Source organism: Aspergillus affinis, assembly GCF_023601865.1.
Source record: "Aspergillus affinis strain CMG 70 chromosome Unknown NODE_57_length_199529_cov_86_754292, whole genome shotgun sequence".
Lineage (NCBI taxonomy): Eukaryota > Fungi > Ascomycota > Eurotiomycetes > Eurotiales > Aspergillaceae > Aspergillus > Aspergillus affinis.
In genome coordinates, this window is record NW_026515838.1 from 135,667 (window position 1) to 158,555 (window position 22,889).

General features: G+C 47.0%; 5 protein-coding genes across 5 annotated transcripts; 2 read left to right on the plus strand and 3 right to left on the minus strand.

Moving 5' to 3' along the window:
* Positions 1-863: 863 nt before the first annotated feature.
* On the minus strand, positions 864-1,889 carry KD926_008581 (uncharacterized protein; the record flags this gene model as incomplete). Its single annotated transcript, XM_053101321.1, has 1 exon — positions 864-1,889. One exon carries the CDS (start codon positions 1,887-1,889, stop codon positions 864-866), a length of 1,026 nt encoding a protein of 341 aa, XP_052955118.1.
* Positions 1,890-4,026: 2,137 nt separating this feature from the next.
* Positions 4,027-7,728, minus strand: KD926_008582 (Glycerophosphodiester phosphodiesterase; the record flags this gene model as incomplete). Its single annotated transcript, XM_053101322.1, has 8 exons — positions 4,027-4,125; positions 4,210-4,616; positions 4,888-4,978; positions 5,026-5,118; positions 5,232-5,273; positions 5,323-5,381; positions 5,431-7,539; positions 7,590-7,728. The coding sequence occupies 8 exons, from the start codon at positions 7,726-7,728 to the stop codon at positions 4,027-4,029; spliced, it is 3,039 nt and encodes a 1,012-aa protein (XP_052955119.1).
* Positions 7,729-8,624: 896 nt separating this feature from the next.
* On the minus strand, positions 8,625-11,047 carry KD926_008583 (ankyrin; the record flags this gene model as incomplete). The annotated part of the gene is made up of 2 exons (XM_053101323.1): positions 8,625-10,560; positions 10,626-11,047. 2 exons carry the CDS (start codon positions 11,045-11,047, stop codon positions 8,625-8,627), a joined length of 2,358 nt encoding a protein of 785 aa, XP_052955120.1.
* Positions 11,048-16,927: 5,880 nt separating this feature from the next.
* KD926_008584 (uncharacterized protein) lies at positions 16,928-19,509 on the plus strand (the record flags this gene model as incomplete). The annotated part of the gene is made up of 2 exons (XM_053101324.1): positions 16,928-18,666; positions 18,720-19,509. The coding sequence occupies 2 exons, from the start codon at positions 16,928-16,930 to the stop codon at positions 19,507-19,509; spliced, it is 2,529 nt and encodes an 842-aa protein (XP_052955121.1).
* Positions 19,510-21,988: 2,479 nt separating this feature from the next.
* KD926_008585 (uncharacterized protein) lies at positions 21,989-22,585 on the plus strand (the record flags this gene model as incomplete). The annotated part of the gene is made up of 2 exons (XM_053101325.1): positions 21,989-22,181; positions 22,245-22,585. The coding sequence occupies 2 exons, from the start codon at positions 21,989-21,991 to the stop codon at positions 22,583-22,585; spliced, it is 534 nt and encodes a 177-aa protein (XP_052955122.1).
* Positions 22,586-22,889: the final 304 nt, after the last annotated feature.

Consider the following 22,889-nt stretch of genomic DNA (forward strand, 5'->3'; position numbering starts at 1 on the left):
TTCCTTCTTTCTTATGCATTCCATTTCATTTATTGTATTTTCTTTCCGTTTTGCATAGCTGACTGATGATTGGTTGATTGATTGATTGATTAATTCTTTGCTTGCTTACTTGCTTTCCTGCAATAGTTAGCGATAGCGATAGCGATTGATTCATTGGTTAATTCGTTGGTTGATTGGTTAATTGATTGATTGATTGATAGATCGATAATTAATCTAGATACAGGTCTGAAAAGGCATCCGATAAGTTTTGATTTTAATTGAATCTCTAGGTATTCAGTTATCCTTTCCTTGTTTGTTTTCACTCGACTTGACCGTGTGAGTATCGTTTCGAGAAACGCATGGTCGATCGAGAGTGTAGCCACCACTTTCCCTGCCCCACTTTCTTTTCAACCGTTAGGAATGTTCTGTTCTGTTTCTTTTGTTTAATAGGACTATGTATGTATGACTGGGCCTCGTGGGTTATATTATAGATGTAATGTAATGAGTATTGAGTGGCTGGAAGGAACATGTACGGATTTTCAGGTCTAAAAAGACATGGATATATAGAAGAGCGAATACCTAGGATTCTATATTGTGTAGTGTAGTGTATGTATATATATGAATAGATGAGATGAAACCAAGAAAAAGAAAGTAAACATTGTACACAATTTGGGTATCTACCTGTGAAATAAACAAAAAATAAGAACGGAAAGAAAAGAATGCAAACATAAGCAACCAAAGAAGAAAGACCGTACAAGAAGACAATATATACAATGTCCAATGAAAAGGAAAGGGGGAAATCAGATGAAATCAACCCCATAGGACAAGAACGCAGAGTAGAAACAAAATAGCTAGCTAAACCGAAAGGACAGAATTGGGAAATTTCAGTCCGAAGTACAGCAACTCTTCTCAACCATCGACGCCAACGCCGCACTGACCAAACTCTTTCGTCTCAAGCCCTGCTCGCTCTTCTTGTGCATATCTCGGCCCGAAGCGGAGTGGTAGTTCTTCTCGATGCGGTGCGACTGCACCACGCCGGAGCTGCTCTTCCGCCGGCCCCGAGACTCGACCAACGTGGGTTCTGCGAGGGTGGAAGAGGACGAGGAAGAGGTTTGCGGTCGGAAGCGGCTGCGCTGGAGCGTCAGCGCCCTCCGGCGGGGAGATTGCTGCGGCGGGAGCGAGCTGGGGTGGCAGGAGTCTGCGCTGGGCGGGTACTTGAGGTTCATGTTCAGGGCTTCGTCTTCGGAGAGGAGAGCGTGGCGGATGGCCTCGACGTCGGAGGGGTTGCACTGCAGACGGGAGATGTGCTGTCGCTGAGCGCGAACGTTCCAGCTGTCGGGGAAAGGGAGGTCGGGTACGGTGTCCTGGGCTTGGCCGATGGCGACGTCATCCAGCGGGGCGTAGGTGGGACTGAGGAAAGGGGATTGAGGCTGCGGGGACAGCGACGGAGAGGTGAGGGACGAAGAATCGAAGAATCCCTCGTCGTCATGGTCGGTGTCCGGCGGCGTCAGGACGTAGCCCGAGAACTTGCCGCCGCCGGAGACGAAGTCGGACGGGGATTGAGGGTCGGGGAGGGAGGTGGGACTCTCGAGTTGCATATCATCGCGGGACGGGTTCTGGATGGTATGCTCGTGCAGTTTTCGAGTCAGGGTTGCGATGGACAGGCGTTTGTGATTGTAGTCGAAAGGGACGGAGGTGGGGGCCTGTTGCGCGCGGAAGTGGGAGGATCGGGAGCGGGCGAGACTCCGGGGGAACCGCTGGGAGGCGGAGGACCGAGGAGACGGGCATCGCGAGGAGAGCGGAGAGATGAGGGCGCTATCACAGTCGACCATGAGTCGGTCATTCCCTTCCAGGGCCGGGCGCGACGGCCGGGTGGACGAGGGGGAAGAGAAGGAGAAGTCTTCGAACATGGTGGGGCGATTTTCGGATTTCACACCAAGAGCGATCGAGCGATCTGTCTTCCTTTTGTGATCCGCTAGAGGATAAGCACAGAGGAGGCGAATTGATTGCTGGGAGGAAATGAAAGGTAGGCAAGAGGAGTTTGTTAGACGAGTTGTTGGTGGGAAGAACGCGTTCCTGGCAGTATATAAAGGGGGGAACGAGTATTATTATTTTTTCAACCGGGTGGCCAATTTTGGTGTAAAAACTTTTTTTTTTCATCCAGTCTTGTGTTTGGCGCGTAGAGGAACCACCCAAGGCTGGGGGGCAAATCGAAGAACGGACGTGGGGAATTGGCTTCAACGGTCGGGACCGTTCAATCCGGGCACAGTGGGTTCATGGCAGTCAGGGGAAGAGAAGAGAAAAGGAGAAAGGGAAAGAAAGCAGCCATGTATCCAGACAGAAAGGAAATAATATATGATCCATCGACTGGCGCTGGGCTCATTTCCCCCTGAGTGTCTTGAGGGCAACGTAGAAGCCAGAGGGAACTCCGTGCGCGCGCTGAGTGACTCTGAGACGCTGTTGAGGGTCACCTGACGGCTCAGGGTACGAGACTTAGATGACTCAGTTCTTACGTACGCGCGGGAGGATTTCCACGTGGAGGGCTTTCGCCCTTCGCTGCTCCACCTTCTTTTCCCTTCTTTCCAGGTCCAGACTGCCTTCGACCCGGCTACCTGGGACTATCGGACTCTCCAGTATCCATCGATCGTCTCCGTATTCCGGTCTTGGTTCCCGTCTGGCAAAGACCTGACAGCCTGCCGATGGAGCCTCCTGTCCCAGCAGGGCCAGCACGACGATTGGAGAAACGCCGATCGATCCGTATATATTCAGGGGCTCCCGGGAAAGACGGGCGAGGAACGAACCGGAGAACGATCCATTCCGGATTCCAATAGTCCCTTCGCTTGCAGCTGGAGCAAAAAAGGGGGCAAGAGCAATTAATGATAACATCCCGGCCCTCAATCCTGTTTAGTCCTGGTTAGTTCATCCGTTGCGGTGGAGTGAAAACGTGGTTTCCTACTCGATTCGGTGTAGTCCTCCCTCTTGTCTCTCCACCGTCAAACAAGGATGATATTCAGCGTTGTTCCTGATTCTTCTATAGGATCTCGTACCTCTTACGGATGCAGCTGACGGAGTACATACTATGGAGTACTCCGTACATAGTGTGTTTTGTGTAAAATTGAGGCCCGCATCCAGGCAGTTCGCCCGAAATCGACTCACCCATGGGGAAACTACGCACGAAACTACGCACTTGTCCAAGGAAAATTGGTCTCAGTCTCTCAGTGATACATCACAAATGTCGACGCCGCTGGCTAGATCCATCATTATGCCTCCGCGAGTCTATTTCCAACGCGTACTGCCACCGCCCCCGAGCCTAGGATTGAGATCCGCTATTTTTAGCCCCTGAGGGTTTCACTCTAAGTACTCCGTACTCCGTATGGATGTAGGGATATAGGGATGTACGGATATAATATTCCGACTGAGTCATTTGAAATTCTTGGTCAATTTCACTGCTTCCAGTATCTTGGATTTCTACATTGTCCTTGTAGTCCTAGTCCTGGTCCTAACTTTTAGGGCTGGGATTGCAATATTCTGAGGTCTACTCCTCTATCTGATCTCCTTGCCTAGTCAACAGGCTCTAACCTGATACTTAGAGACCTTTATACCTGAGATGCTTAACTGTAGAGTCCTGATACCTGCTCTTAAAGCTGTCTCAAGATCCATATTTATCAAACCCGGGCAATGTCGACAAACTCCAATCATGAAAAGGTAGATCTTCTGCCAAGTGGTAAAGCTCATAGTTCATTGCATAACCGAGCGATATCATGCCATATTTAATAACATCGCGCAGGCTAAAAATTTACGAAGCTAAGGCTAATGCATCTACCATGGTGGTCTCAAACACAACGCCAAGGGTCACCACCGACTTCCCAAAGTTAATAATGGGGGCCAAGGAACTATAAAGCATTTCTTGGGACAAAGCGTCATCAGAGCTTTATTCGTCTGCCCTGTCTGGAGCATAAGGCCATGTCAAGCACGGCACCTTTGTGCTCACCAGCCTTATTTTCTCTTCCTCCTCTTATTTGCCGGTCTTGGCAAAAGTAATCCCATTCAATCTGTTATCGAGCAATTGGCAGTTCCATTCAAGGCTTTCGAGATTAATCCAACTTCGTCAACCATAAGCATCTGAATACCTGCTTTGTGTTGTATCTAGAATTGATCAGCAAACTGGCCTTCTCGCTTCTGGCTTGCGAGAATGCTAAAATATTGTTGCAAGCTTTATCAAATACTTACTTTCGAGTTCTCAGAGATGTTGTTCAAAGGGCCGTAAGAACCACAAATCAATCCTGATTTTTTGACATATCCCACGAGCCTTGGGCACATGATCAAAGTCTCAGAAGAAAAGACAATACCGGTCAAATCCCACCGTTTGGCAAAACGAACTGCTGCCTGTAGACTGCTGGCCCTGATCTCCATGTCTGAAATTGGTAATTTTCCGGCATTGGTAATAAACAGGACAGGGTATGTATTCTGTTTGATAGCCAAAAGAATGCAAACTTCAGGCGAAAATGAGGAGAGCATAATTCTCCTTCCGCTCTTGACACGAGAGACGTGGGCGAGTATTTCGTCGATGAAGGTGTTGATCTCAATGGAAATCGGTGCTACGCCGGCTTCGACTGCTTCATGAAGCCTGGGATACTCTTTGCCAGTGTGATGTTAGGCTGGAGCTTCACGAGGACGTGTCGTTGCGGAATAGAATCGTACTTATCTCAATGTTGAAACTTATTGACTCGGGCAACTCCACAAGTAGCTGTTCCAGGGTGGTAAAAGAATCTTGAACACAATGTCCCCTTGTATTCGGCTTTAATCCTTTCTTCATGAAGTCAACAGTGTATTTCATTCTGTCGTGAAGCTGACGAGTCTCTTGTGCATGGAATCTTGTCAGTGACCGTGAACGGGTTTTCTCCCTACCAGATTCATCCGACATGTATTGTGCGCTCGTATTTTTGAGTTCCTGTGTAGGCATGCCTCTCGGTGACTGAATTTGGTTTGCGTACATAAACTTCAAAAGTGAGAATTAAGCAGATGCTTATGTTGCGAGGTACTCACCTGCTCGGAACTCAGATCGTGGATAGGAATATCAGTTCCCGACTCACTTAACGAAAAGTCATGATAAATGACGGGCACAAGGTCTCGAGTGAGCTGCACATCTGAAGGTATCTTAGTTCATATAAAAGGGAGATATCTTGTTTGACTGGTCATTACCGAACTTTAGGTTGTTAGAGAATTCTCGCTAGACTTTCAATACTCCTTACCTCAACACATGATGCACCTTGCTTGGCGGCAGAAAGAAATGACTAATCTAATTGTTAGTATGTTAGACTTTCGCTTTAGAGGATAATATACCTCTATGGTATTCTCTCCCAGTTGAATACGGCTGTGATTGGTAGTGTTTTGACCAAGTCCTGGTTTAGTGTCAGTAGTAATATATCTGTAGCTGCGTAGTGTAGATACCTCGATGACCAACAAGTTGTAAAGCACCCTCTGTTGTATAACGATGGGCGGATGGAGGTAAATTCAAATTCATCACTGGTCTAGCGATGACGAAGGTAAAAGTCACTGTACCCATCACGTCCATTGTCTTCTTTTCCAGAATTGGAATAGTACGCTCTCTGACAAGGCTCTCGCGGTTCGCTCCAAAACAGTCTCCGCCACTTTCCAGTAGAGCTGCAGCACTTCCGACTAACTGAAGTCCTTCACAGGAGTCGTCAACACGGAAGAACTTAAATACCAGGCGGGCTTCGCTGGGTCTCAAAACTGGGAATACAAACGGTTCGTTGACCACATCACTCAGTATGGGTAGTTTTAAAAGCGTTCCGTCGCTGCCTTCCACCGATATCGACATATCCAAGGAGGCTAGCTTGCTCGTGTAATTTGTCTTTTCTGGCGAGGGGCCTTCCAAGTCCACGGCTTTCACTTTTTTTCCAATCCGCAAGCTACCAAGATTGACAATGACCTGATCAGTTTCAAATCGATGGCGGGATTTATCTGCAGGTACAGGCCTCAACAGTCTACTGGCAGGGCCGCCAGTGAGCTGACTCATATCCCATCGCTGCAGCATTTCGGCCAGAGACAGATAGCCTCTCAAAGCTGCATGCTCTTTGGCCATCCAGCCGAGATGATCATATATCTCCTGGTTCGCTCCTGCCTGCAAGAGAAGTTGGGCAACGGTCTTATGGCCTTCCACACAAGCGATAAACAACGGTGTCCAGCCTTGTAGCGTTTCGGGCATGTCTAAGTAGAGAATATTGCCATTTTCTAGCAGGACTTTCACGTAGTCCTCACGCCCAATTTGAGCGGCAACATAAAGAGCAGATTCTCCGTGAATAGAGCGGGAGCTTTGAAATTCAATCTGAGCTTTTCCAAGAAGGAACACCATGTCATCATGTTGGTATCTGATGGCAATAACCAGAAGATCATTAATTTGGTTCCACAAGTTTTGACACTGAGCTTCACGACTCGACTGATTGCCAGAAACCAATATTTCCAGGAATATCTCTGCAACGGCCACATGATTTTCAGTCACTGCGTAATGAAAGGGCGTGCAACCTCGACAATCCAAAGAGAAGATCATTCTTGAAGAGAAACCCTGACCCCAGGTTTTAGCACAATTGAGGATTGATTGGCATATGGGTGGCAAGCCGTAAATCGCGCCATAATGAAGGCAAAGCCGCCCAAAGGTGTCTTCCGCGAGTAAGGCATTCTTTTGATGAATGCCAAGCCGGCAAACAGCGAAAATGAACAAGTCGACTCCTCTCTCCTCACCCTGTCTACCAGTGACACACTGCCACTCGTTGCTCAATCCATCGCTCATCTTTGAACCATACTCTCGACTGCAAATGGTAATGACATGGTTTAAAAGATTGTGATCCAGCACAACGTCATTTGCAGGGAACGCTTCTGAGAGCAAATACCGAACGGAAAGTTGAGAATGAGAGATTACAGAAAGCTCCGCTAGAGCATAAAGAAGTTTTTTGAAGTGCGATTGTGGCGCACCATTACGCTTTAACTTCTTGATCAGATTAGCTAAGGTTGAAGGCTCATCGTTCCTGATAGCGCAATGTAAAGCATGACGCTCGGCTGGGGATGATAGACTTTGATCACACATGCTTTCGTAGCACGATTGCATAATCTTTGAGGGGGCTTCTCTATCAGAGGGGGCCCCAATGACGCTAGTTGTCAGGTCGTCCAATGTCCGCATGAAGTTCAAACATGTGTGGTGGCCAATCTTCGATTTGACCCAGCTGGCTTTGTGTCTTTGATGAAATTGCTCAACGAAACCGGTGGATTTTTCGATTTTGACGTATATTCTGTGGATAGCTTCTTCATTCACTCGAAAATAATCTTGCAGCTTCTCAAAATCATCGCGAATTTCCGCAACTGCTTGAAGCAGGTACTCTTCTTCGTGGCAATTCTCATCCTTCTTTCTCAAAAAGATGCTTTCTCCATGCACAGATGCATATTTCATGCAAAGATGTCTTTGTCTTTCTCTAAGGAGGTTGCAATTTTTGTTATGAAAGTTGTTAAAGGAATCAATGCTCTCGGTCAGCAGTGTGTACACGTCTAAACTATTCGTGAGAAACAATTCATATGGCGCAAAACAGTCAACAAACCTGAAAAGTCAGAGTGCACAGTTTCACCGATCGAATTTCCGGCAGCCTTCTTGAATAACTTTTTCAGCAAGGGGTAGGGAACATAGAACGGTGCCCATTCTGGCACCAAGAATTGGTGGAAGTTCTGTCCAAACCGCATTGTGAATCCGGGGACAAAATCTAATGTCGATGGATGGGAAGAACGTGAAGATAGACATAAATTGAACGTAGCCGTTGGGTACTAAGATCGTCGCCCAGCTTGGGCATCGGCACACTCAGTGTCCCGAGTTAACTAATAAATAACACATGACTAATGACAAGTTTGAAGAGGGGTCAAAGTGGGGGCTAAGGAATAACTGATAAAGAGCGGGAAGGGGGCATTATAATCTTATTTTCCTGTGTTTATTTATCTTCCAATAATTTATTTATAATATATTTAGATAATGGTGGGGTTGTGTAGTTGCGATGCGCACAACTTCCTTTGTCGATTGGATCAGCTTGACTTATTTCGCATGGCAAACTGAACTGAACCAAAAAGCGGGATCTGCGTTATGATGTTGCGTCGACGATCGTCTTAGTTAAATGAAGCTAGTGATGCTTTGATTGTTTCAATGAAATAAAAACCTCAACTTCGGTCACACGGATAATTTATACGGAGTGGACAGGATCCTGTAACTGCAACATGATTCGGCATCATGATATATACTTACGGCAAAGCCAAATCTTACGCACTAGCCGTGCTTTTTCGAGGTAGCTGCATACATATTCTTCGCGGAGGGTATAAGCGGGAGATCTCTGTTGAGATTCAGGCTACATTGTTTGATCTCTCAGGTACGAATCCCCTTATCAGTACTGGAACTGCCAACATGGTCTACACAGTGAGTGGAATCTCCATGAAGGAGGTCCACTATGAGTCTCGGTGTGAATGCATTGACCAAGCCCCTTAAACAGGGGACCTCTCAGTTGGATAAGAGATCAGACCTAAACAACCTCCATGGCATTGAATATAGTCCTCTAAGGCACATCGTAACTCTTGGCAATCTCTGAGTAGGAACATTATTCCATAGTAACAGAATCATCTGTAATCAGTGGGAGACTCTCAAGAGCATCACGGAAGCTTCCATCAGCACTACAAGCACTTTCGGGATCTTTTTGCGAATCTGTCAATTCCGAATTGACTCGAGATATGCAGCAAGAAAAACTGCCGCGATCCACAAAGCTCTGGAACCTCTCCCTTCTTAGTTCAGGTACTTGATTGATAACTCTCAATAGGTCATCGAACGACAGGGCTAAGTCATCGGTCAAATCAGGTCTTTGTCGCAAGCGATTCCCAAAATCTCCAAGAGTATACTGATTGTCGTATTTCATTCTGAAATGATCCGTTGCAGCCAAAATCCGCAACGTTTGAGTATCGGCGTACAGTGCCGCTATTTGGAGCAGATTTGGACCCTTAAGGCGCGGACAAACAGAGTATTCGTGCCATCGATCGAGAATTAACCGGAGGACATTGTGACTATTATAAGTGATTGCGGTAGTCAAAGGAGTCGATCCATCAGCCGATATAGCATTAATTTCAGCACCGTATTCCAAGAGCAACATGGCGAAACTAGCATTATCGGTCCTTGCTGCATGTGCGAGTGCTGTTTTCCCATCATTTCCACTTGCATCTACATCTGCGCCAAAGTCGAGCAGACTTTTTAGAAGCAAAATATCAGTGGCGTTGCGGGTAGCGCAGTTGAGTGGGCTGCCCTTTTTCTCGCCACTAGGGTGGTATAAATCTGTTTGTGCTCCAGCCTCAAGAAGTAGACGAACAGCAACGGTATGGCCCTGAGAAGCAGCATTTGACAGAGGGCCAGATAATTGGACATCAATGATGTTTGGATCGGCACCATGACTGAGAAGCGTGACAATGGCTCGCGTATCTCCTCGGGCGGCTGCCCAGGCTAAGGGAGTGCGACCCATTGCGTCAACAGCATTGATATCCTCTGGACTTTGGTATATTTCGTCTTCGAGATTCAGCTTTGACAAATCCAGAACAATTTTATGGATCCTTGTGAACCTTGCTTCTTCTATGAAGTCTTCCAGAAAACCGCCTTTGGTGATGAATCTGAGAGCACCAACAGCATTACCGGAAAGCCCACCTTCCAAAAGGAAATGACATGCTTTGTTCCTTGGACTATTATCACTGCTAGCAATCGGTCTGTAGTCGGCGTCTGCTCCAGCATGGATCAGGAATTCGCATGTTTCATACTGTTTTCCATAAAGTGCCCACCGAAGCACCGAATACCCTCGCGTAGTACTAACATCACGAGGAGAAGCCAAGCCGTTTTTGAAAAGATATTTTAGGCCGTCAATGTCGCCGTTCAAAGCAAAGCTAACGCACTGTGCTGTGTCTGGTACCCTTCTTAGTGTATCAAGCTGTACCAGTGTTCCGATGTTGGGCTGGTAGCCAAGTTGAAGTCGCACGATTGTAGACGATAGGAAACCCAAAGGAAACCAGTATTCCAAGCTGACTTGACTTGCTCGTGATTTCCTGCATGCCTCGAGATCACACTTTGGGCTGAAAAGGGGCAGTCCAGCATAGCCAACAAAAAGCCGACCGAACACACGATTTAAGAGGGCCGGGCTTGTTGTTTTCTGTTGCACATGACAAGAGCATGGGCAACCCGTCCGGCAGGTAACGGCAAATGGTGTAACACGAATGCCTATGCCTTCCGACCGTGTTGTGCTCGGCCGTCTCTCTTTCTTGGTTGGTGATGGACGCTGCCTCCGAGCGGTAGACATATCATAGGATGTACCGACTTGCGTGAACTGGCTTGCTTGAACTTGATGTGACTGGGTCCGTAGCATATCCTCAACCCTAGCTATACGCTGATCGACAGCAGCAAGACCACTCAAAAAGTTATCTTTGAGAGCAACTTGCTGTTGTGAGGACTCCAAGGTGACCGTCGAGATGGACTCGATGTCCATGCGAATCTTCGTCATATCCTGCCTGTTTTAACATTAGCCAATGTCAAAGGTCGACAACAATTCAATAATAGAAGTTCAAATCCGTACGAGTTCGAGGCACCTAAAATAATATTTAGATTGGCTTTGACAGTTCTGATATCTTCTTGAAGGGACTGCAGTCTGCTTTGTTCTTTTTGCCAGGCATGGGCCCTGAAAACGGGAATCCTCGAAGTGCGGCACGCAACGGTCAGCTGACAAACCAGGTCTTTGATTTCGGCCAGTTGTTTATCTGCTTGTCTTAAAAGGTGAGGTATAGCCGAAGTCTTGCTTTCAGGCAAGGAAGCTCGATCTTCAATGAGCAATGAGACCTGGAAAAGGACGAGGTTAAGATCAGCGACCTCATTGTTCACCGCGTGAAGACGTCCTGGTAAACTTTGACAAAGCGATCGTAGGTCGGAGAGGGCGGTGCAAGTTTGAGCGGCAAGTGTTGCAATTGCGATGGCACTTGCACTGACTGAAAGCGGATCCATCTCGTTTTGGTAAATTGGACCTCTGAATCGTAGTTTAGGTACCCCCGAGCAAGTTTATGAATATAACATGTTGGGGGGATTTTCCTGGCTTTATCTCACAATGATCGGACTTCGGGTTGATTTTCTTTATCATAACCCCAATTTTGGCGCCTGGACTGCGGGGGTTTTGTTTGAGGCGCCTATTGACTGGCTAGCTGTTGCTGTGCGCAGAAGGTGGACCTCTGATTTATTACCATCAATCTTCATAATACTTTCATTGGATATCCTCTTTCCACCTGAAACATCTCGACATCTTGGCAAATGCACATATTGGCACATGCACATAGCCATATTCTCATGTGATGGCGGACTCGAACACAATGTCATAGTCAGGAAAATAGATCGGCTGGATGAGAGATGATTGACAAACTCCGCATGTGTAACGTAATCCACGGCCGAGCCGTCCACACGGTCGTCCCGTCCACTTCCCCCGCAACCATCATGAATTTGAAGTTTTACGACTAACAACATCATTGAATTAGACTATATGAAATATAAAATGAATAGCTATTTACTAGCGCAGCTTCGTATTGTATGTCCAACTGTCCCACAGCCACTGCAGCGTGGTGGAGCGCGTTGGCGAGACACAGGTGTAGACTCATCAACCTGCTCATTAAGCTGCGTATCAAGCTACTGAGTGCGGTCACGGCCTTCCTGTACAGATATAAAGAGATCATTTCCTAGAGGCGTGCGTTTCCTTGCTTTTTATTTTTTATTTTTCGCTCATTTTCAGCTCGTAGAACCTTTATTTCTTGTTGAAGAAGAAGGTTCGTATTCATTGCCATTTGCGCAGCTTTTTCAAGATGTTGAATATGAGAGACTGGACTGCTAGAAAGTGTTCTTTTCTTTTGAAGACTTCTTTGTAGCCTTTGAACCTTACGATCAATCTGGCGAGAGTTCTGAGGTGTTTGAAAAGCCGATGATATTGAGCCTTCAGTAAGTAATGGTGGTGTTAGTGTGCGAAGTTAAAAGGTGATTTTCTCAAGAACTCGGTCTTGATCAAGTAGTTTAAGACCTGAGCCTGCAAAGTCACTGCATATGTTTTTTTTTGAGTAAAGATTTCTTCACGTGCAGACGGATATAGGTGTAGAAAATCCCCCTTGTCAATATAGTTATTTCCAGCCGCCATTATCTCTTCAACTAGTTTTCCGTATGCGCATTTAAGCGGTCCAAAAACACCAACATCAAGTGGCTGAAGAAGATGAGATGTATGCGGAGGCATACAAAGACAGATAATTGCATTCTCTCTGCAGATTGATGACTTGAATGACCGTCAAGAATAAGCAACCGTTTTGCACCAGTTGAATGGAGCTTAGAAAAAGGATTAAACACTTGCGTTAACCACTTTAGGCCTATTTCGTCTGTTGTCCAGCCATTGGTACTGTTGGTAAGCCTCCAATCTAGAGGAAGATTAGGCTCTTGATACCACGGAGCCTAGTGTTCTTTCTCTTTTAAGATAACCACTGGTAGTATAGCAATTCCCTTAGAACTCACACATTCAATAATTGTCACCCATTCGCGAATGCCTTGGATGACTCTTCGAGGTTTTCATTGCGCCCCACTGCAGTAATAACCTTAGAGGTTGTACAGAGTCCCATTGTAAAGCCAGTCTCATCAAAGTTCCAGATATCATCTTCATGTATGCCATGTTCTTGAATAGCTTCGCGTATAGTCTCAAACCATGGCTTTATTATCTTTGGATCCTCTTGCTTTGCCCGCTGATATGAAATTCTTCGATTGTATCTTGTACGTAGCTCAGGGCGGCGTTTAATAAATTAATAGGCCTAGTTGACTCCAAGAACTGTAGTCGGATCTTGTGTATGCTCGCGAAGTAGAGTCTGCGCCATTCCACGTAGAAATCCGGGTCGAATTGAAAAGCCTCGTTTATCTGCATCTAGCAGTCTCTTAACAGGGTTTTCTTCTTCAAGAGCTGATAATTTATAGCCACTAGCGCGTGTTTCTGATCGTGATTGAATTCCATTGAACCGATCAAGGAATGTGGTCTTTGGCACTCCAAATATTGCTGCAGCCTTTGATTTTGAACGAATTTTTTTGTTATCGTACGCAATGACTTGGACAGATAGGGGAACTGACCGGATAATATTTGACTATTTTTTCAATGGGGAAAAGCCCTTGACGGTACCATTGCACCAATTCAGGAATGAACTGTTCGTCACATCAGTATTTCACATCTGAACAAAAATTGTGCAAGGCCTCACAGTAGAGTGGTTTACGTCGCCCTCAACAGATCCAAACAATTGCTTTCCTGACTATATCAGGGTTATTATCCCCGTAGCCAAAATGGGCAGGAAAACTGACTCCTATAAGGAAATTGATATCAAGATTGAGAATTGTCCCCAGAGGTGGGACACCCAACATGCAGACTTTGCCCAATTTTCTTGTAGCCTGAATAGCCTGTTTGATAACATTCATGTTTGCGGTTGTATCCACTAACACAGAAACACCCAGGCCACTGGTAAGACTCTGCACGCTTGGTATGAGTTCGTCTGAAAGCAGTGTCGTATTCATTGTATGTGTTGCTCCAAAAGACTTTGCCAGGTCAAGTCGATTCTCAACCCGATCAATGGCAATGGTCGTTCTAATGCCCCGAATTTTGGCGGCCTTTTGTTTATCAGCATAATTATAATTTAAAATGACCACTGCTTAGACCTGCCACAACTGCTGCCAATCCAACCGGCCCGAGACCAAAAATCGCGACGGAATCATCTTCAGCCAAGTTTTGAAGCTTCATGATAGCTCCTACGACTGTTTGCAAGCCACATTCAAGAGGCGACAATAGCTTAAGCTCCTCGTTTGTGGATATATAGCCGGAAAAGTTCACGACGGAGCTTTCCGACGCAATGGCGACCTCGGAAAAGCTCGATTGACCAAAAAAAGACCCTTTTACTGGGCTCCATCTCTGTCACTGGCCACATCTCTGGGCCAGTCGCCGAGGCCCATGTTCAGCAGATTGAACATGGAACAATAGGCAGGGTGGCCCCCAATAAAATAAAAGCAGGACTTGCAAGAGTTGAAGGAGAGAAGAACCTTGTCACCAGTGTTAGCAACCGTCACCTTTGCTCCGACATCTAGAACAATTCCACAGCCTGAAGCACAGAAATGTTAACGTTCAGAAATTCTAGCGAACCGAATAATGTCAAACTGACCTTCATGTCCCAACATGCCTGGATATGCACCATATTCATTAGGTGTGCTTCCAATAGTGATATCAGTATGACAAATGCCAACAGAGAGCACCTTGATCTTAAGCTCAGTATTCTTCAGGGCCGTAGTAATATTTGCTCAATTCCCCATTGTCCTTCTAACAATGGCCCGCGCGAGACTATAGCACGCGTAGCAAAAAGTTGATCATCATTCATCGCTGCGGCAGTTGTCTTTTTTAGTATAAGGGTTCTTCGGTCGGCAACAAAAGTAGTATTTTAAAGCGGCCGATGTTTTATACGTCTGTTTCTCATTTGCCTCATCTCTTGTGCATCTCTTCGCGAAGAGCATCATTCTGCTCTGCCGTGCCTTTGAACCCCCGGTAGCGGTCATTCAAACCCCATGAATTATAGTATCCTTCTCGAGAATTCAAGTCACTGGGTTTGTCATAGAGCTTGGCTGTATCCAATGAAGAAAGTGGATTGAGATTGAAGTCCCTGGGACCATCGTGATGCTTGGCTGTATGGGTTGAAAGCAGTGGACGAAGATCGCTTTGTTGCATGCTCCCTCCGAGAGCTGATTGTTGCAAGATTTCAGTTTTATGCGGAGCTCGAGCTGGAGGAAATCCTCCCATTCCTTCTCTAATTGGATCTATGTGTCTCCTTATAAATCCATCTGTCGCGTCTGCCATTGCTGTACCCAATGTTCTTCCAAGTGCATGTCCAAACACCTCCAGGGTGAGGGACCACATTGAAGGTCCCGCTCTTTCTTGCCTTGGTATATGTGTCTCGACATTCAAGGCTTCTCTCAGTGCATCTCTTGGTGCATCTCTTTCCTCGGGTGAACCACTCCTCGACACCTGCTGATTTTGAGGAAATATCCTTCCCGCACTGGTCTTGTGCAGGAGTCGTGGTTCACAGAGCTCCCGAAGTATCTGTGGGTGTGATGTCGTCGATTCACTATGGCTGTAACGTATGACCATGCTTCTGGCTTGCTGCTTTAGCTCTTCTCTTCCAGCTGGGTCGAATAGAGAAATAGTGCTCTCCGGTGGAATGCCATTCACATAATATTTCCCAAAGGCATGATGTTGAGCACCACATGCCTGCAGTTGGGGCCATTCTATGTCAAGTCGCTGTTTGAGGTTTTTATTCTGATTCCGAAGCATGCCACCGTCCCCTGTCCAAAAGGTGGTCACAATTGTCACATTTGGGCAAAACGATTGCCCACAAAAAGCCATTAACCAGTCTACCACCTCCTTGTCAAACCCATCTTGTCTGTTCAAGTTGTTGATCAAGTACCAAATACCGAAAACGGATGTTTTTAGTTGTTGTAACATCTCCGTTATTTGACGGAATATTTCCCCCTTATAGTTAGGCTCGAAGCCAGGCGCATCAACGATGAAGTATTCATCGCCGTTAATATTTGTATCAAAAGTTTGCCAGTGATCGGTCGCTTGCAAGAATCAGTCCAGAACTTTGGTAACTTAATAAGATCAAAAACCTACATGAATGGATTCCATCACTTGACAGCCCCTCGGCTCCCGTGATAATTTCGGTCAATGTAGATTTCCCTGCGCCAAGTCTACCAACTAGAAGAATGGCTTTTGCTTTGATGCCACTTCTTTTTTTGAATTGTCTTTAGACATCTAAAACTGCGTGCTGAGTTTGGCTCCATGTAAAGAGAAGCGAGAAGGCTCTTTCTATGGTCGGTGAGGTGAAAGAAGTGTCTGGATAAAATGTCCCTTCAAAGCGATTCCTGAAGTAAGAGATGATTTAGGATGGACTCTTATATTCATCATTATCAATAGAGCCCCAAAGGCTTGCCTTCTTTTTCATTTTTCACTGGTCTGCATTGGCCTCGTTTGGTTTCGGAGACTTTAGATGGCGCCATGATGGCACGTCAGCTCTCCTCAACCGCTACGCTGCGCCCCCTCATTCTGGATGCACGTCGAGTCATGACCCCTGATTTTACCAGCCAGTAGGTGTTCTAGAAAGCGGATATGTTTGAATGCCACGTTACTTTTAGCTCTGTGATCAATCACAAGCGCACACAAAACCGTCAAGTGAGGGGCCAGCTCGTTTCCAGTCTATCAAACATTGGTCGCTACTATCTCCGCCAACACATCACGCATATATGCATAGAGAATGTTCTACGCGTTGGGCGGGGTAATGCCATGCAATATTTCGTAGACTCTAAACCGATGAGGCTTTGCGGATGGATTGGAAAGAAAAAAGATAGTGCCGGCACCCCTTTCATGGCGAATTATTCATAGTGTTATAAGCGTATCTTACTTCCAAGTCAGCTCGTCGATCGTTCCTTTTCAAGGCCCCCTGCACAATCGAAAGATCGCCTAGCAAGGATATCCCTGCATCTTGGAGCCAGTCAAACTTTCCTCCTGCCACTGTCAAGCCCTCTCAGCCTGAGCGTCACAGGACCGATCAAGGGTCACCGTATGCAGTGCGACTCGGGGCTAACCGTGAGGCTGAAGCCGTGGGATCCCACCATTACCCCCCCCTATTCAGCACATATGCTATCGCACGACAGGCAGCCGTGTGGTTTTAACTCCCTTGACCACCAGTAGGTGGGCTGGTCAGATTGTCTCGGTGACCTTTTTCTTCTGTTTTGTGTCTGCTGTGTTGCATTCCGAAGCCAATCCGCTTTGTCTTGGAACATAATACCATGGGTGCAGACAGCAATCCGACGCGTGGAGTTTTGGGTATACCGTTGACTTGGCGGGAGAAATTTCGCTATTCCAATCTTCCTAATAAATCAAAGCGCAAATATTCACTATGGAAAGACGTTTTATTACTACGCAAACTGCTTGGACTCGGAAAGACCGAGGAAGGCAGTGACTGGATTAAAGGGGTGGTCATTTGCACTTGCATCACCGGCCTGATCCTCGCCATCAACATCATCCTGGCCATCACGGCAACAGTCATCGCCTATCGGCAACAAACCAATCGAGGACAGTTCCAAATGGCTGAATTATACAATGGACAATGCTCGCGCTCCAGTCACTGGGCAACTGGACTCCACGCCGTGATTAACGTGTTGAGCACAATGCTTCTCGGAGCCAGCAACTATGTCATGCAGAGCCTGGGCGCACCTTCTCGGACCGATATCGATCAGGCCCATGCCAAGTCACGATGGCTGGACATTGGCACCTCCAGCTTTCGCAACTTTACAGTTATGGACATCCGACGGAAGATCTTATGGGCGCTGCTTCTCATTAGCTCAACTCCAATCCATTTGATTTATAACTCGGTCATTTTTTCATCACTCGGGACTTTGCAATACAGCTCTTTCGTGATTCCCGATGATTTGTCGCCCACCGAGTCCTTGATAGATGATGATGCCACTGCCCGTGAGGCTTTCCTGTCCAAGGTTGGGTCTGATGCAGCAGTAGTCCAGGCGAAAATTTTCAACGAGGGCTTCATCAACACAACTATTGCGGATTGCCTTGCCAAGTACAACGTCGAGTTCAATACAAAGTATGGCACGCTTATTTTCGTGGCGAATCGACGATACTTTGACTACAATAGTAGTCTGAAAATACGATCTTTCAACAACTATGATTCGATATACGAGCTCTTCAATCAGACCCGTCAACCCCCAGGGCTCAATTTTCCAATGAGCACTGAGTACTGGAGCTATCGCGTGTGGAACTATTCCGTATCCGACCCCATAGATTATGAAGGTGGGCGCTGGAGCGATTACTATTTCTACTCATTCAATTTTCGCGACCGCCTGCAGCTAGAGGACGTCGACAGCGCCAAACTACGTGATATTCGAACACTAGCAGATTACAACAAAGCCTACAACCCGTACCGTGATGCCCTGCGCGAGTATTTAGACACACCGTCTCACTGGGTAAACAGCTCTTGGGCGACCGATGTAACATTTGAGCTGATCGGCCATGATACCTTTTTATCATTCGGGGAGTCCATATCCATGTCGGATATCGGTACGACTCACTGCCTAATCGAAAAGGCGGAACAACGCTGTCTGTTATCTTTCAGCCCCCCAATCGCGATAGCCGTCATAATATGCAATGCCACCAAATTCGTCTGCATGTTATTGACAGCCCGGGCCAAGCGCCAGGATCTTATGTTAACAGTGGGCGACGCGCTGGCATCATTTCTCACACGACCCGATTTAACCACCCGTGGCCGATGTTTCCTCTCGGTTGCAGAAATGACCCGGGGGCCTCAAGCATGGAGTCTCCCTGCTGTCACTCTCGATCGATGGAAAGGGTACACACTGCAGCAACAAACCCCGAGCCCAACGTCGCACCCGCTAGACAACCTCTCAATGACGTCCACGTCGGCAGTCCCTGAACTTCATCCCAGCCTTCTTCCCCACCGCAAAGGATGGTATCAAGCAGCCAGCTGGAGACTTTGGACGATGGTCCTATTCTTGTATGTTTATTTGCCTTGAGCTGATTCGAATCTCACATACTGACGCTCTTCAGATTCATCTCTTGCATAGCCACAACCATATACTTCATCGCCCGCAGCATTGCTAGTACCATAAACAGCTCTGGGTACGCCATGGGCCTGGACTTCGGGCAAATCAGTGGAAACAACATGATCGATAATCTCTCAACAAACATGATTGCCCTTGTCCTTCTGGTCAACACACCGCAACTTGTTCTGTCAACGCTTTACTTTCTCACCAACAGCATCCTTACCTGCATGCTCGTCGCCGCAGAATGGGACCGCTACGCGCAACATCGCCGACCCCTCAGAGTTTCCTGGCCTCGCGGCCAGCAACGGTCGACCTATTACCTCAGTCTACCATACCGGTACAGCATCCCTCTTCTTATCCTGTCTGCCACTGTCCATTGGCTCCTCTCGCAAAGCATCTTTTTCGTCAACATCAAGGCGTACCGGGTTGACGGGGAAGAGGACGAGGGACGTTCATCCCGGGGATGTTGTTACTCTCCGATAGCGATCGTTATTACACTTTCCGTGGTGATCTTGGCTATGGGCCTGTTGTTGGGACTAGGGACACGGCAGTTCAAGTCACATATGCCGTTGGCGACGCATTGTAGTGCAGCGATTAGCGCGGCGTGTCATCCACCGGAAGAGGACGAGGGAGCTGCGCTTAAGCCTGTGATCTGGGGCGAAATCCCTCGGGAGGAGGGAGAGCAAATTACAGAGTATACGGGCGCAGGGACGGGGGATGGGTCGGAGTATGCCCACTGTTCGTTTACGTCTTTGGATGTTGTGGAGCCTATTTTGGGGCGGATGTACTGCTAGTTAGACTTCGTCTCTCTCACCCCCCCACCTCCCATCTGCTTCCTCTGGCCTATGTAATGGATCATGTAATGTGTATACGAATGAGGTAAGATAGGCGAACCAATATGGTAGATATAATCTGAAGCAATCGAGACAAAAGTAACCGCTTATCAACACATTAATTGTTATGTATCGTGCGCTAGATAGCTAGATAGCTAGTAGTAAATACATACACCTTTCGAAGGTCATTAATTTGGCTTTCATCGTACAATGAAGCATCCCATCTCTTTCCGTATCTAAGTCTGAGGTTCTTTGTCTTGACTCAACTCTCTTCTCCTTATTCATCCATTTATCATATCTCCGTCACGCACATAGGTCCAAAGGACTTCTCACGAATGAACAATCATCTGAGTATCAATCTACAGGCACAGCTGTTCAAACAAACAAATATCAGCCAAAGTCCAAGCCAACCAAGTATGCCGGCGCTGCTCGTAACCAGGCCTTCGGCAATAAGTCTCTGGATATAGTCTCGCATCCAATTCTGGCAGTTGGGTGCCTATAACACTTATCAGTATGCATGGTTGTTCCAATGGTGACACTGGCTTACCGATGGATCAAAAGGATTGGCGTTGCGTCCCGGAGGCGGCACAATTGTCGCAACTGACTCCAGTCGATCACGAGCAGTTATGTCAGCGGACTGTTGTCCGGTGCCAGCCGTATCTGTTATATACTGGGCATTGACTTGGGCAAGTGGAATGAGCTGGTGCTTTCGCTGAGTGAGACTAAAGTCGTAGTTCCGCTTGAATTCAAGGAAGAATCCCGTGGCGATGGTTCCGGTCACATGGATAAGCTTTCCCACTTTGCCTGCATCACCAGTAGGGATGAAGACAGCGTAGTGAGATCAAATGAGACGTCAACACCAGATGGTCTTGAATGAATGGCTAACAACTTCTTGGCAGCAACCGCACCGCCTGGAGGATCCAAATCCTGTGGGCGCTTATCTCCAAACCTCTTCACTAGAGTACGTAATGAAATATATATCGGCGCTTATTCTCAATGACTGACCTGATGATTGGATACGGGGAGGATGACGCACCATTCTCGAGTGCGCGCTGCAGTAGACCATCTTGAGTTGTAGCTCCAGGCAGGATCTCGTGGGCGTTAAGCTCTCACCAGATCCTTGTCTGTGTACCAAAGAATCATTCTACAACAACTGAGTTGGTACCGCAGAACCTCGTCATGGCTAGACCCACTTCCTCAGACGGTGGATAAACCCATCGTTGACAAGAATGTCCCTTCCAGAGTCTGCGGTGATGAGTTAGTGGAGCTTGTACGGCATTCTAAATCGGGTAAAGCGCCTCAACGCCGCTTAGCATCGTCTTCTGTGGTCTATAAAACCGGCTCCCTCTACTCATCAAGAACAGCTAGCAGTCGTACCATTCCTTCATCAAATTGTTCTCTAACTCGGGAGCATCCTGAGGATTGGTTTTCTGGAATTGGTCTTGTCTCTCCATGTTCTTCACTTTCCCGAGAGAGTGGACGCCTCCAGGTATTATAATTTATTATTATCAATCGAGTTTATTGTCCATATCGAGCCCTAAAGCTATGACAGACCACGAATCCGAGGAAGAATCTGGTATCGCTCAGTGAAGCTGCTTTCGAGCGCTTCAAGACCATTGGTTCTACCGGATCTAGTGAGTATTCTAGCAACTTGTCGACAAACAAATGATGTTGAATGCCTTCCACTGGGGCTGCTACTTCACCCAGGCTGGATCGAGGCACCATATGAGAAACTTAGCTTATGTATACCGGACCATGGCGTGATTTGTGAAGTGTTTAAATCCAATCTTCTTTGTACTCTTATCCAGGTCGCAAGCATTTTACTATCGAAACACAGCCAGCTTGACCAGAGCGTCAGAATTGGTATGGATCTGCTTGGAGCCGTCTAGAGTTTTCAGATTCGAGTCTGGCAGTTCCTGGATGTATTGCTTGGTATTCGAAGGAATAACGGGTAGAAAAGCGGAGAAGACCCGTCAATATTCGGAGGCAGATTTTTCTGGAGTAAAATCTGATACTATTTTGAACAAGCTTAATATCTGTTCGTTTACTTCCTAGATAGGGGCAGAAATAATTTGCAAAGAGGAGGGGAAAAGAGACAAGAAAGGTGGTGTTTACTTGTCTAGCTAACGAGTACCGCATTCTATCTTTAGCATACACCACACGTATTGTGAAAAGTGGGGACTGAGGCCACTGAGGGACGGTTCAAATTCTCTGAATAGTACGGTGCGGGGTATTCTTCCATTTGCCAATATCCGCAAAAGAGATCACAAAGAGCGTGAGCATGTCGGATTTAGAAAGGAAAGCTGTCACACTTCAAAGGATTATACAACAGACATCAATTAGATACCTCTGCCCGATATGCCTTAGAGGCTTCCCTCGCCCGGATACTTTATATGACCATTTTCGGAGAGAGAAAGATGATACCCATAAGGGCCTCAGCATGAGAAGAACCGATTTTAAAAGGTTCCTCTCGTCCTATCAAGCGGCACTTGGGGCTTCTATTCCTGCATCAGAGTTGCCATTCGATAATAAATGTTTTGATCTGCAGTATGTGCTAGAACACCGTGATCAGAACTCCGAGAAACCTGATGACACGATCGTGCCCGGCACAGACACTGCCGCTTCACACGTTTGTGAGTATTACTTTATTGGATTCAGCTTGCGTTCAATATCATGATTCTAACTGCTCCCATTAGCTAGCTCCTTACACGACCATGTCTCTGCTCTCTGTCGACCCGTATTATATGCCGCTCTGGCACATTGCGACCGCGAGCCGCGTGGTCATAAATATGAGCGCACCCCTGAGAAAGTGCTTCCTAGTATGGAACCAGCTCCTTTTAAGTGGGCTCGACCATTTGGCGAGGTAGAAAACAAAATACGCGCTCTTCTACCACAACTTGAAAACTGGTTAAATGGAACGCTTCCGTCATCTATGCCAGGCGATAGCCATTCGGACGACTCTGGCATCCTCCTACCAACTGTGGATATTGATATCCCCCTCGCCCCCATCCGGGACATGCTATACGAAGGTGTATGAGTATAACAGTATGCCCGTCGATAAAGCTCTACTAATACAGCAGGTAGTTCGGAATATACACCCTTCTGCGCACATATAAAGAAACGTTCACCCCTTTAAATTTCTGTTCGGCCCTCTACACGGTGCTTCACGTTAGTGAGCCCGCCGTAATTGGCCATAGGAAAGTTAGTCTGGGCCAGTCAGTATGGGTCAGTCGTCAGTCAGCCTTATCTGCAGGTCTCATAATCTTGGTCTGTAAATCGCCCGACACAATCGACGACCCGACAGTTTAAGGAGGGCGACCGACCGTTCTGTCTCGGCCGGT